This window comes from Mus caroli, unplaced genomic scaffold (assembly GCF_978045245.1).
Source record: "Mus caroli unplaced genomic scaffold, Mus_caroli_1 scaffold_10, whole genome shotgun sequence".
Taxonomy (NCBI): Eukaryota; Metazoa; Chordata; class Mammalia; order Rodentia; family Muridae; genus Mus; species Mus caroli.
The window spans coordinates 3,161,244-3,175,904 of record NW_028227265.1 but is presented as its reverse complement, the minus strand read 5'-3'; the positions used below and the strand labels follow the sequence as shown (position 1 = coordinate 3,175,904).

At 46.4% G+C, this 14,661-nt stretch overlaps 1 protein-coding gene across 1 annotated transcript in view; it reads left to right on the top strand.

Moving 5' to 3' along the window:
- The first annotated feature begins 11,547 nt into the window (after positions 1-11,547).
- Positions 11,548-14,661, top strand: part of Slc35f3 (solute carrier family 35 member F3) — a 242,414-nt gene continuing 239,300 nt past the window's right edge. Inside the window, exons 1-2 of the mRNA XM_085843510.1 lie at positions 11,548-11,980; positions 12,320-12,549. Of these exons, the coding sequence (XP_085699636.1) occupies positions 11,928-11,980; positions 12,320-12,549 (283 nt within the window). The 5' untranslated portion in view covers positions 11,548-11,927. The remainder of the gene's footprint in view (positions 11,981-12,319; positions 12,550-14,661) is intronic.

Here is a 14,661-nt window from a genome sequence, read left to right as displayed (position 1 = left end):
AGAAAACACAAAGCCTTCACTGTCCTGTCAGTGAAAGCACGTGGTAACTGTCAAGCCATCAAATACGCTGTGTATCTTTGACACGATGAATTGTTCATTTAGACTGTGTCTTCCACTACCAAACAGTCCTTATTATGTAAAAGCTAGAGATTCTGTGAGGGAAAAAAAGGACTGCCCATCGATTCCTCCTGTCTCCTAACAATTATCCAAGAAAAAGAAAAGAAAAAGGAGAAAAACTAAATTGATTTTACTTCAGCTTAATCAACCGCATTTTACCCAGGATTTGCATCAAATGAATGCTGGCTGTTTTCCAGAGTCAAAGCCACCTTCTGTGAATACTGATCGTCAGCACAGACAATACTGAAGAATAATGTGTTTCAGACTCGAAAAATCATTTAAAAAGCAGAGTTCTAGAATTTTCTGGAGGAGCTGTAGTAGGATTCAGTTGCTGAACTAAGTTCTAGCCAAACTGAACTGAAGAGAACAGGATTTACTTAGGTATATATATATATATATATATATATATATATATATATATATATATATATATACATACACGCACACACTTAGGCATATACTCATAGTGTGTATGTGTACATGCACCTGCATACATGCATGCTGTGTGTGTAATACATGTAATGTATGTCAATAATATTGCACTTATATAATATATACACATATAGTATATATATATAATACATATAATATGTTAGTAATATTGCACATAGATAATATGTATGATATTTATACATATAGTGTGTGTGTAGTTATGGTTGATCATCCTTATCAGGTTCATTAGAATAAGAAATACAAAAATACTTACAGCATTTTGAAGCAACCCTTTGTGTGTGTCTGTGAGGACGTTTGGGGCAGATCTACTTTGAACAGGAATAAAACCATCCCAGGGTCTGGTTCTCTGGACTGAATGGTCAAGGCAAAAGCAGAACAAGCTGCTAGGTGCTCCCAGTGTGATCATTCGAGACACGAGCAATCCACCAAGTGCTCCTACTGAGATCATCCCAGACATGAGCAATCTGCCAGGTGCTCCCACTGAGATCATCCCAGTCAAGAGCAATCCGCCAGGTGCTCCCAGTGTGAACATCCCAGACATGAGCAATCCTCCAGGTGCTCCCTCCACCTTGCCTTTCCGTTCATAACAGTCTGCACCCACACTTCATGAGCTCAGATAAATGTTCCTTCCTTACATTTTTTCCAGCTATTTGGTCAGAGCAATGGAAAAATAAACACCACATACACATGTAGACTTACATGTCACACATGTGCATTGACCAGGACACACATATGCACACATATACACATGACCTATATCATGCATGCCTTCAGTAGACCAGAGCTGCAGAATGATAAAGCACATGCAGAGCGTGCCAGAATAACACTCATCCCAGTGGACAAGAGGCAGCAAGACCCCAGGCAGGTGCCTGAGGCTCCATCCCAATACTCTCAGATGGGGCACTGGGTCTTTCTGTGAGGGTATGAATAACTGTCAAATAATGAGGAAAATGTGTCCAAGTGCTGTCTAGAGTATACCTGCTTCCCCTTCCACCAACAACCAGGAATGTCTAGACCAACACTCCAGAGAGAGACAAAGAGCCTTGTCATGGGGAACTGTGTCAGACGTGGGAACAGGAATAGACAGGGCTTGGTGTGCCATTTGCCTCAGTTCACCCAGCACCGGAGAATCTAAACTTATGACAATTGCCCCAAACTTCCTCAGAGTTTCTGTAACTATAATTAGTGATGATATGTGAGGGAGTAGGGAGTGGGAGGATTGAGTAAGGGAGGTAGGCAGGTGGGACACTCTCTGTCTCTGTTTCTCTGTCTCTCTGTCTCTGTCTGTCTCTGTCTCTGTCTCTCTCCCCCCACCCCTTCTCTGCAAGAGCCTCCCACCATGCCTGCAGGATACACAGCAGCTGTACCAGCCTGCTTGGCTTTCTAGCAGTTAATGGGTTGGGGAAAGACACCATCTCCTACTCATTTGCCCCTACAGTGATGTGACATCTCCAGAGAAAGTGGGAAAACATCCCCGAATGACTCTTATGTACCAAGAAACTTTGAGGAGACAAGTGGAAAACTGTATAAAATCATGGAGGAAGAGTCGGAGTTGATCTTAGAGACTGACTGTCACAGCCATCTCTTAAGACGACAGAGAAGGGGTTGGAGTTGATGGACAGTTGAATGAGTCACAACCAGCACCTCCAGGCTTACAGTCCCTGTGTGGAGAATGCATGCCAAGATAACGCAACACTTGCCATCCACAGCAATGGTCATAGAGACCAACAGGTCACAATAGAGTCTCTCATCTTGGCTTACTACCAGGGACCTCAGGCAACAGACTATCCTGTTCACAATAAATCTATTTTCTTTCCAGGAAGTAAGCTGACAGGTGAGGCTCTGTGTGCCGTCCATGTTTGATGAATAGTTGAAGTCATGGCTGAATGGAGTTGATGCTCGAGAAATTTCTGGAATTTAACTAGATTAAAAATAGGTTTGCGGTGAGGGTCTCAGGTGTGATGGTCAGCTTTCAGTTGCTGTGGGGAAAACACTCAAGGTCATCAACTTGTAAGAAAAGATTTACCTTGTCTCACGGTCAGTCGGTCTCTGGTTCTAGTCCATGGTCACTTGGTCTTGCTGCCTTGGGGCTTTGATAACCCTGCAATGTCAAAGCTGGAAATTTGGGACAGTGAAGTTGTGTTGGGGCAGCCAGGAAGGAGGGAGGGAAAGAAGGAAAATGGTGATGATGAAGAGAAGAGGGGACAGGAGGAGCAAGGAGAGGTGCCAGGGCCCCAGACCTCATTCAATGACACTCTCTTAGGAACCTTCCTTCCTTCTTTCCTCTTCCTCCATTCCTTTCCTCCCTCTTTCTCTTCTTCCTCCCTTTCTCCTGCCCTTCTCTCCTTGCTAGTTTCCTCCCTCCCTCTACACCTCCCTCCCTTTCCCCTCTCTCCTTCCCCCTCTATCCTTCCTTTCTTCCACCATGCCTCATCTCCTGAAGAGTAAACCCTTCCAACAGTACTGTAGACAGGCAACCAAGCCTTTAACACTTACACTTGGGGGAAGACATACAATACAAACAGTGGGATTATGGAGATGGATCAGCCAATAAAGCATTAGCCATGCACACATGAGGACATGTGTTTCCATCCCTGGCACAAACCTAAAAGCTAGGTGTGGCACTACACACCTTAACCTCAGGGGTGGGGAGGCAGAGGAAGGGGACTCCCCAGGGTTTGCTGGCCTGCAAGTCTAGCCTAACCCAGGATGGATGAGAAACCTGTCTCAAAAATGAGGGGGTGGGGCAGGATTGAGGAAGACACTTGATGTTGGCCTGTGGCCCCCCATGTGTCCTCTAGTTCCTGTGGGCACATGCACACAGACAAACATTTCCTAAAAACAATTTCCTCAACTGGGATGGAGAGATGGCTTAGGGGTTAAGAAGATACTGATTTTAGACGAGCTAAGCTCAGCTCCCAGCACTCATGACAAGAGACACAGAACTGCCAAATCTGATGTCCTCTTTTGGCCTCTGAAGACACCACACTCATGTGTACATACCACACGAGTGCTGGGGTTACAGGTCTGTGAGTGACCATACCTGGTATTTGTGTGGATGCTGGGGATTTGAACTTGGGTCCTCATGGTTAGACAACAACTCCTTTCATCTATTGAACCATTTCTCTAGCCAAGAACTTGTATTTTTAAACCAGAACCATGGTTCTTTTATTTGTATTTAACTTGCAGCACAGGTGCGCACAAACACGTAATTAAAAAATAAAATAACTTTAAAAATATTTCAAACCATAACAGAGGGAACTCTCGCAGGCCTCTGATGTCCACAGTGTTCAAAGTCATGTTGGTGTGTTTGTGCTTTCACACACGCCAGCTCCCATTGCAAGACATTTCTGTTCCTACCAGCAGCATTTCAGAAGAGTTAACGGGAAGGTTGTGATCCATCAGACCCACCAACATCCCCTGCAGCCAGTGGGTCCTGAAGAACACACAGCCTGAGCAGGCAGGGCTTGGAAATACTCCAATCCCAAAGCTCACAGGACCTGACCTCAGAGAGTGAAACTGTTCAAACAGCCCATGATGGAGGAGGTTGTTGCTCCCCAGAACTTGCCAGATTAAAAACAAAAAACCAAGCATAAATCCCCAGCAGGCCCTGGGGCAGAAGGCTGGGGTGGGATGTTCAACTGTCCCTTAGAGGCTGTGGAACAGCTTAGCTTCCACTTTCGTTCCTGCTGATTCTCCGCTGCACACTGTAACATTCTCCCTTGATGAATCGGTGGGAGAAGCATTGGAAGGAAGAAACAAAGGTTCAGGAGGAAAGGGATTTGCCTGCCTTGAGGGAGACACAGAGAGCTGCAGTTTTGAATCATCCATCAACAGCAAAGGCTTCTGGGAGACAATCACTCCCAGACCCTCTTGGCTATTTAAACAGTTTTCTCAGAGAGTTTACTGTAGAGGCTGCTCACCAGAGAAGGCAGGGCTGACTGGCTGACGATGCAAATCTATGTGGAAAAAAAATTGAATTTAATTGTTATGAATTTTAAATGGGCTCCTAGGCACACAGAAGGTGAGGTCAGGTGCAAAGACAGCCTGCAGTGGCCGATGGGTTTTGTGTTTGAAATTGGTTTCTTACCTCCAGCTGACTGCTTCAGGGGAAAACTGACCCTGATTGACAAGAGTCAGCAATTTTGATATATTCTGGGTGGCAGTCGGAGACCCCCTGGGATGGATAGGCAGTTGGAAGTGGAAAATTCACAAGCCAGACACAGTGCATGCTTGGGTAGTATGGCAGGAAGGTCAGGTGTATGCCGTGGTGTGAGGACTGCAGGCACACTGTGTAAGGGAGTACTCGCATCTCTGGTCTGTGGAAGCTAGAGAAGCCCGTCAGCTCCTCTCACTTTCCTCCTTATTCTCTTGAGATAGAGTCTCTTCTGGAAACCACGCTGGCAGCCAGTAAGCACCAACAATCCTCCTGTCTCTGTCTCCCTCACCCTCACCCCTCCACCCCAGTGCTGGGGTTACAGGTCTGTGAGTGACCATACCTGGTATTCGTGTGGATGCTGGGGATTTGAACTTGGGTCTTCACAGTAGCATAGCAACTCTTCTATTCTACTGAGCCACCTCTCAAGGCAAGAACCAGGACCATGGCTTTTATTTGTATTTAATTTGCATTTTCTTTTAATCTTTTATTGGTGTATTGTCTTAGTTAGGGTTTTACTGCTGTGAACAGACACCATGACCAAGGCAACTCTTATAAGGACAACCGTTTCATTGGGGCTGACTTACAGGTTCAGTCCATTACCATCAAGGTGGGAACATGGCAGTATCCAGACAGACTTCGGGCTGGAGGAACTGAAAGTTCTACATCTTCATCTAAAGGCAGACAGGAGAAGACTGGCTTCCAGGAAGTTAGGATGAGGGTCTTAAAGCTCATATCTAAAGTGACACACTTCCTCCAACAAGGCCACACCTCCAAACAATGCCACTGCCTGGCCCAACCATACTCAAACCATTACATGTATATTCATATACATAAAGTTGAGTTTTGTAAAGGCAATTTTTCAAGTATATTGTGTGGTTAGACTGTGCTCATTAACCTCTCTCTTGAACTCAGTTGGCCTCACTATTAAGGGGACCCAGAAAAGCAGTGTTTATGCCTAGGTTAGGGCATACAAGAAAGATTTGATAGCTTTTGACAAATAGGTCTGTGACATCCCCGCTGCCTAGTGAAGAAACACATTTTTATCACCAGAATATGCTGGCCTCTTCCTCGAAGCAAAAAAGCTTCAAGTCCAGACTCTCCCAGGGACTTGTCAGTTTTCAGTGTTCTGATCTCTTAAATTCAGACGTGACCGCCTAGAGCACTCTTCAGCAGAAAGGACAGGTTACCTAGTTCCTCACACACACTCAAACTGCAGCATTACAGTGGGGGCCAGATCACGGCAACGGATTAGCCAGTAATAAGCAGACATTGCTGGTCCGCAGCAGTGCTGAAACCCTGTGGGGTTGCCTTTGGAATGGTCCACTATTCTTTAGCCAAGTCCCGACTCCACTCTACAGGGAGAAGCTGTTGTTCAGGGCTCCCTAGGGCCCTTGGCGCTGTCCTTTGCAAGGTCAACCTTTTCCACTGCCCTCCTTGGCTATGGATGGGGTCACTGTTGCAGGCTCCCCAAGGCCTATAAAACATTTCCAGCTGCTTCCTGCTCTCAAACAAGCTCCAGCGGTGTCTGACAGCGAAGAGGTTTCTTAGTTAGGCTCTTTTGGATATGTCTCTTTTAGAACTTCATCAGATGGCTGCCAGTGGGTTCTATGTGCCGTTAACTATGCAGCAAAATCTTTCATAGGTGTGACTTCATGTCTTTCCCAACTCCTTGTTTGTTTCCTTGTCCACCCCACCCCCTTCACCATTTAAAGGCAGCTGCTGTGAGGCTGATGGAGCCAAAGGTCCATATCCAGAGAAAGCTGGCTGTTTGTTTTCTTACCATTCCATCCCTTAGTCTTTAGATCCAGGAGCAATCCCACAAGATGTAGGCTGCATCTATTTCTTGTTTTTCATCTTCCTTTGGGTTCATTCTGTGCTTATAATAGAATAAAGTCATATAATAAAATATTATGTATTTCCTTCTTTTTCTCCATTTGTGTGTATGTGCATGTGCCTGTGTGTGAGTGTGTGTGCATGTGTGTGTATGTGTGTGTGTGCATGTGTGTGTATGTGTGCGTGCATGCATGCATGTGTGCATGTGTGTATGTGTGTATATGTGCGTGCATGCATACATGTGTGCATGTGTGTATGTGTGCATGTGTGTATATGTGCTTGCATGCATGCATGTGTGCATGTGTGTGTATGTGTGTGCATGCATGTATGTGTGAGTGTGTGTACATGTATGTGTGCATGTGTGTGTATGTGTGCATGTGTGTATGTGTGCATGCATGCATGTGTGCATGCGTGTGTATGTGTGCATGTGTGTATATGTGCGTGCATGCATGCATGTGTGCATGTGTGTGTGTATGTGTGTGCATGCATGTATGTGTGAGTGTGTGTGCATGTGTATGTGTGTGAGTGTGTGTTGTGCATGCCCACAGAACAGAGAACAACATCCTCAAGCATCTTTCCTAACATGCCTCCACTATCTTTTTCAGGAAGGATCTCTCTCCATCTTGCAGCTTGTCAAGGAAGCTGGACTGGCTGACTGTTATATACCTGGGATCTATCTGTCTCCACTTTCCCAGGGCTAGGCTTACACTCATGAACCACCATGTCTAGCTTTTCTTTCTTTTTAAATGGGTTCTGTTCATTGAACTCAGGGCAAATGTTTTTAGAGACTGGGATGTTGCTCCAGCCACCATGTGGCATTCCTGTTGCTAGAGTCATGGTCTGATCACAGCTGAAGATACTGGTTGCAACTGGTCTAACCAAAGATTGGCACAGTCTGAATAAGTCCTTCTTCCCCAGTGAATATTGTTCAGTGTTAGAAACTCACAGCATTCTCCAGGATTATTGGTTAATCCACCAACACAGCACTCTAGTGCTTGAGTGCTACATGAATTAGTTGAAAAGGAAACAAAAGACCTGGTCCCTAAAGGACGCTATCACTCAGTGGAAGAGAAACAGAATGCATCACATGTGAGCATCCATCCATCCATCCATCCACCCCTCTGCCATCCACCTACACATCCAGCTGTATCAATTTGTCAACCATCGGCCCATTCAACAATCCATTAAACCCACAGAACTCCCTTCAGGGTATCAGAGACACATCACACCAGAGATGCTTTTGCTTCAGAATTGAAACGCAGTATCTAACATTGAGGGTGTCCTTTTTGGGAACAATAGAAAACAACATTTGAGGTCATGACTGATGGAGGAACATAGGGAGTGCCTAAACAGAGGAAGGCTGAAGTGAAAGTTCCCCAATGAGATGAGCTTCCAGGAAGTTAGAAGTCTGTCCCTGCCAACTTTTAAAGGTGAATCCAGTGTGAGCCTAGAAATTGGAACCAATAGGAACAACAACAACAACAAGTCTAACTGGTTCTGTAGGACAAGTCCCTTCCACCTCCCACAGCTTTTTGTTCAAATGGGTTCATTCTCTTTGTTTTTCCCTTTTCTCATTTATTGAAGAAATGTTTTTCTGAACAGTGCCTACACAGGCATTATGATAGATATGAGGGTCATGAAGAAGGCAAAGCAATCTTGGCCTCATAGAATTTTTAGCTGAGCGGAGGAGACGGACATTAATCAAATAAGCCTGTAAATTAACATGTCATAAAACCCCAACAAGGGTTGTAAAGGCCACTGTAGAGTATTAAAGCATTGTGTTGGAAGGAACTAGTCCACTCCATCAGGGTCAGAAAAAGCTTCCAGGAGGGAGGGACAGAGGGAGGGAGGATGGAGGAGAGAGAGAGAGAGAGAGAGAGAGAGAGAGAGAGAGAGAGAGAGAGAGAGAGAGAGAGAGAGAATATAAGGATCAGAGTAGGTGTGAGGTGGGTGAGGGTAACACAGGCCATAGAGGTCAGCTGTGCACAGGCTTTCCAGGCAAAGATGGCAGGGCATCGCACATCCTGTTCTGGAGGCTGTGGACTCTGAAAGGCAGGGGTGATGGAAGAGGGATGGGGACAGCTACAGCATTCGAGGTGGAGGGCAGGTGTGTGAGATAAGAAGGAGGTAAGAGGAGACCTGCAAGGACTCTTGGAAGTGAGGACGTTGGCTGAGTCACCTCCGCCTCTGCCGCGTTCCACTGTAACTCCAAGCCCTCATACTTTGTTCACTTTCCAGCTGTTCTGAGAAAATACTCTGACAAAGGCAACTTAAGAAGAACTGGCTCATGTTCAAGTGTGTAAGCCCACTGGTGGATGCAAGGTCGAGGAGGCAGGGTTTTGAAGCGTCTGGTCACGTGACATCCAGACTCAGGAAGCAGAGCGCAATGAACTGACGTTGCTTAGCTTCTGGTCTCCATCTCTGCAGCTCAGAGTCCCAGCTAGAGGATATTGTCACTCTAGAGACTCTGTGCCAGGATCAAGGCAGTGCAAGGGTCATTGGTCAGTGACAAGCCTTCACTTACATGTTTATTGTTCAGCAGGCTTAGCAAGGAGAGAAAGCATTTGCTTCATTGGTGTTTCTGGTCTCCTTCCCAGAGCCCATCACAGGCCCTGCCCTCAGTAAATGTTTACTTAGTTCAATTTTAAAATGGACATGTATCTAAATATTCTGAACATTTCAGGGGCACGTGGACATTTCCAGAAAAAAAAAAGTCATTCTCATGCTGAAAAAAATCATATCCCAATAAAGTCATGTTTTAAAGCTTATGAGTTAAAGTTCTATTTACTGGTATGAAGAATAGCTATAGAGTATTGAAGTGATGGCTTCAATGGCCAGTGGTTTGCTGCTCTTGTGGAGGGCCTAGGTTATATACCCAAGGCCCACATGGCAACTGACAAGTGTCTGTCACTCCAACCACAAAGGGTCTGAGGCCTTCTTCTGACCTCCATGGGCCCTGCATGCATGTTGTGCATTTACACGAATGTAGGCAAACACACATATAAAATTACAATAAATAATCTTTGTTTTTAAAAGGCTGTAGAAATCTATAATATATGCAGATTATCTTCCCTATTAGGCAACGGCATTGATTAGTCTGACTCACAAAAGTGTGTTCACGCAGATGAGTGTAATCATTGAGATTTATTATGAATAGAAAATGTTAAACTCCTGACCTCCTTCAGGTAATGACTATAATTGTTTCTGACACCGGATGCTTCTGGAATGTCTGGCTGTCACTGTCTTGGTCCCAACCCTGAAGTCACTAAAAGATGAACAAAGTGCCAAGGAACCCAGATGGGGCTGCCACCTGGTCCTTTCCATCACTGACCCAGAAACCTAAGGCAGAGTCTTGAGACAAGAATATGTATACATTGAGGTTCAAAGATACCTTGGTTACTAACAGTGCGTTCAATTTGAATTTCATTTCTTTCACTTGATTTTGTAATTATCCACACTTTTAGGATCCTGTAAACAGTACTGTGTTTTTGTTTTTGTTTTAAATTCCAGATGTCCATTGTAGACAGATAGGAGTGTGGTTAAGTTTTGTACATTATCCTTGAATCTTTCAGCCTTTAAAAAAAAACCAGTTATTGTGTTACTTCATATAACTATGGCAAAATACGAGACAAAAGCAACTCAAGGAAGAAGGGGTTATTTTGGATCACACAGTTTAAAAATACACTCAGTCCATTGTGGTAAAAAAAAAAAAAAAAAAAAAAAAAGACCTGGTGGAGGGAGCCTGAGGCAGCTGGTCATGGTATCCACGGTCAGGAAGCATCCGGTCACATGCTATCAACAGACAGAAGCAGCTGGTCACATGGTATCCACAGACAGAAGCAGCTGGTCACATGGTATCCACAGACAAAAGCAGCTGGTCACATGGTATCCACAGACAGAAGCAGCTGATCACATGGTATCCACAGACAGAAGCAGCTGGTCACATGATATCCACAGACAGAAGCCTCTGGCCACAGACAGGAAGCTCAGCTCATTTTCTCCTTTTTATTCAGCCCAGGACCCAGCCCATGGAATGATGCTGCCCATATTTGGAAACTCCCTCATAGACATGCTCAAAGGTTTGTTTCCGTGGTAATTCTAACATCAAATCGACAATCAAGATTGACATCACAGTTATTAATTCCGAAGGTTTTTTTTTGTTTGTTTGTTTGGTTGGTTTTTTTTTTGGTCAGCTCTGAGACTTTCCATATCTGCTTGGCTGTCATCTACAAAGACAACTTCATTTTTTCTTTTACTTTTTCCTACGTAGCAGCCATCGTCTTCCCTTTCTTGTGTAATTTAATTGTCTAGGACTCCCGGTAAGATGTTGTAGAGGCACAGCAAAGGTAGGAAGCCCTAGGTTGCCTCCCAGCAGGAAAACTGGAGTTTCTTACCTGTTTGCAGCAGGTTTCAGCAAGTTCAGCAAGTTGAGGAAGTGAGTTCTATTCTATTCCCAGTTCTCGGAGGAACAATATATCTTTCCCTAAAGCAATACATAAAGTAGCGCTGGCAGTTTGATCTCTTGGGGGAAATGTATCTCACACTCAGAAAAATGTTGGAATAGAATCTAGCTATAATTTACAGTAGCCTTTCGGGACGTGATAAGGCTATTTTTCTTCCCTTATATATCTGCGTATTTTCTGACTTTGCCCTCAGTGAAGAAGAGCGGTATGGAGGGTGATTTGGAGGTCTAGAATGGCTTAGGAACAAGACACAAAAACTGATCGGAAGCTAGGTAGGACGACAGTCTCTGTAGAGGGCACTGAAGCAGTTAGTGCCCTTTTCCTTGAGCTTGTGAGCTGAGGACTGGGCTTGATCCAGCAAATCAATCGCCACCTATTCTAAATAAGCCACTTAGTGTGCACTGTGAAATGCCAGGTTAGTTTGCTGTTTGCTTTCGTAGTAGCAGCGCTCTTTGGGGTGGCGCGCGCGCGTTTGTGTTTGGGGTGGGTGCTGGGGGGAAAGACCGAGAGACTCACGTGTCGAAACCAGAACGCCAGGACCGTGACAGGTCCCGCGCCCTAAGGTTGCAGAGCTTGCGGAGACTGGCACACTCCGGGCGGCGAGGATCTAAACGCGCGTCCCCGCCAGGTCTATGCGCGCCGAGGCCGCCACAGCCTAGCGTCCGGGTGGCTCCGGAGCGCACTACCGGGCGCGCTCTCCGGAGCTTGGGCGTCCGTGACCGCGAGTCCTAGGGCGCCGGCGGTGGCAGGCGAGGGGCGCGGCGCTGCTCTGCCACCGGCTCCGGCCAGCGAGCGCGGGCGACCTACGGGCGTCCAGACCTTTGTGGCGGCTGCGGGGAGCTCTGGCCGCGGCTCCCCCCAGCTCCAGCCTGGGCGCCCCGGGCCACTCGCTGCCGCCGCCCATGGGGATCCGAGAGTTTCCCGGCGGCGCTCCCAGGACCAAGAGCATTGCTGTGTGAGTAGCGCTGCAGGCGCCGGAGGGCAGCAGGCAGGTAGCCCCCGGGCATCCGCGACCCTGCCTAACCCGCACTGCTGCTCTCCTGGTGGGAGGGAGGGACAGAGGGACGGTCGTGTGTGGCGGAGCTTGGGAAGTTTCAGCAGCATCTCCGGGGCCACTCGCCCTAGCTCACATTGCCCGAGGCGCCCAGAGTAGGGCGCGGGACCCGACGCCGAGGTTCCTGGGAGCAGGGCACATGGCGAGCAACGCGTGGGGAGTAGCCGTGGGTCCTCACCAGTCCTCACTGACATCTCCTCCTCTCTGCCCTTGACTCATCCCGCCTTCCCGCGGCCTCAGTGGCATGAGGAGGTCACCGGACGTCAGCCCGCGGAGACTGTCCGACATCAGCCCTCAGCTCCGGCAGCTCAAGTACTTGGTGGTGGATGAGGCGATCAAGGAGGATCTGAAATGGTCTCGCTCTGTGGAGGATCTCACCAGTGGACCAGTGGGACTCACATCCATCGAGGAGCGGATCCTGCGCATCACAGGCTACTATGGCTACCAGCCCTGGGCGACCAGCTACAAAAGTAAGACCCCACGTAATTCCCTTGCCCACTAATGGTCTCCCTGCCAGAGACACAGCTACCAGGGAAGAGCACAGGGATGGTTCACTGAACCCTCTCTTCTACGTGCAGATAGGCAACTTTGATGAAGAGGCCTGGAGGCGTTTCTCAAGTCCTGAAAGCAGCGGTGGAGGTGGGAGGGAGAGGGGGAGGGGACTTTCTGTTACATTTTCTCTGACACCTCCTTGACCTGCGTCCACTTCTGAGTGATTCTGAGGGTAAGCTTGTTGTGTCTATCAGAGAGAACTGCTTCAGAGAACTGGTCTGTGTGGGTTTCTCATTGGATTCTGGTGCAGTTAGCTCAGGAGAACTCAGCCCTTGGGCCTGGAATTTAATTAATCTCTCAGGAGAAGTGATAAAGATTCATTGGATCTAGCTCTGTCTCTTTGGTTTAGGATTGTTTGGGTCCTAAGTGAGAGGATTTTGTTCAGATCTTTCTAGGTATTTGAGTTTCCGGAAGATGAGTTCTTGGGGCCGGGTGGGGGTACCTCAGACTTCACCCTGAGCCTCAGCTGATGACCTTGGCTGCAATGGTGGGGCATGAAGAAACTACCTGTGCAGGCCTGGCTGACTTGGTGACATCTATTTTGTTTTCTTTGGAAGATAGAGATTTGCCAATACAAACTCAAGAGATTGTTTGAGATGTTACCAGGGTCCCGAGTTATGCCTCTGTAGTTAGACACTGGGAAAAGATTGCAGCTCACTCCCTCGGTGGGTCTGAGAAGGAAGCATGACTCATTCATTTGTAAGAAAGTCTAGACCAACAGCTTGAAAATTCTGAAAGATTTTTTTTTAACCTTTTGCTGCTTGGAATTACAACACAATGTATTGGTTTTCCCTTAAGGGGAAACACTAGACATTTGCTTTATAATTTGATGATATTCACCAGTAAGAGTCTGTCTTTACATGAATTATTCTTAACACCCTCAAGTCCAAGCAGTTGGCTTTGGTCTTGTGTTGCTATTTGCAATAAAGGGCATGGTATTTGAGTGCTTGATTTCAATGGCCCGATTTGAGATTAAAGGTCTGTGGTGATTGTATGTAACCTAGTACAAAGCTTTCTGATATGCCCATATCCCCCCTGAACACTCCGCATCTTTGATTCTGCCACACGGTTTGACTTTTCATTGCAAAAGGAAGCTGTCTGTCACTGAAAGCCACTGAGCACAGGGTAGCAAGAATCAGAACCTTTGAGAACCTAGCCTTCCTGAGGGTGTGGAGGGGATCCCCCAGTTTTCCTGCTTTGCAAACTTTAGTTAGAAAATAAACATTCTGTGATCTGTGTCTCAGTTCTCTGCATTTATAATGAAGACGACACTGTAAATTACAGGCTTCGGGAAGTCATCTCTCGGCTCCCGAAGTCAGGATAAGGTTTATTTTTACGATTCCCTTCGTGGCTGGCTCTAAGCTCTTGTGCTGAGGTTTGTGATTTGGGGGGAGCTGGTGAGCAGATTTTGGGCAAGGTGACTCTATTATAAAGACTCCAACATACTTTGTAATAAGACCTAGGAAAGGCCACATGGAACACAAGTCACTTGTGACACCAGCAATATTATAAACACCATCTATCTTTCAGAGGCTTCTCTGAAGGAATAAGTAGGAGAAACCAAGGCTCCAGTGTGTACTGCCCTGTGAACAAAATCCTCACTCCATTTATCCTCTCCTTGTGAGGATTCTTTCTTCTTCCAAGGTATTTCCTCGCTACTAAAATGCTTTAGGTGACAAGTGACATTCTGATGAATTAATTGGCTTTAAGTTTAAATTTAGAGGCTCTGATGTTTTATTTATGCAGCAGGAGAGGGGTTAGGCCAGAGCTCTGATGTTTGCCATTTCTACCTAGCTCCAAAAATAATAACACTGGTATATCCATCTGGGCCACCAGGCCATTGCTTAGTTTGTTGCTTAATACATGAACTCAACCAACTAGAAGAGACAGTGATTACAAGGTAGTGTGTGTGCGTGTGTGTGTGTGTGTGTGTGTGTGTGTGTGTGTGTGTACCTGTGTGCACAGGCCAGAGGACAACCTTGAGTGTCATTCTTCAAGTCACATAAACCTGGAATTTGCTGAGTAGTCTG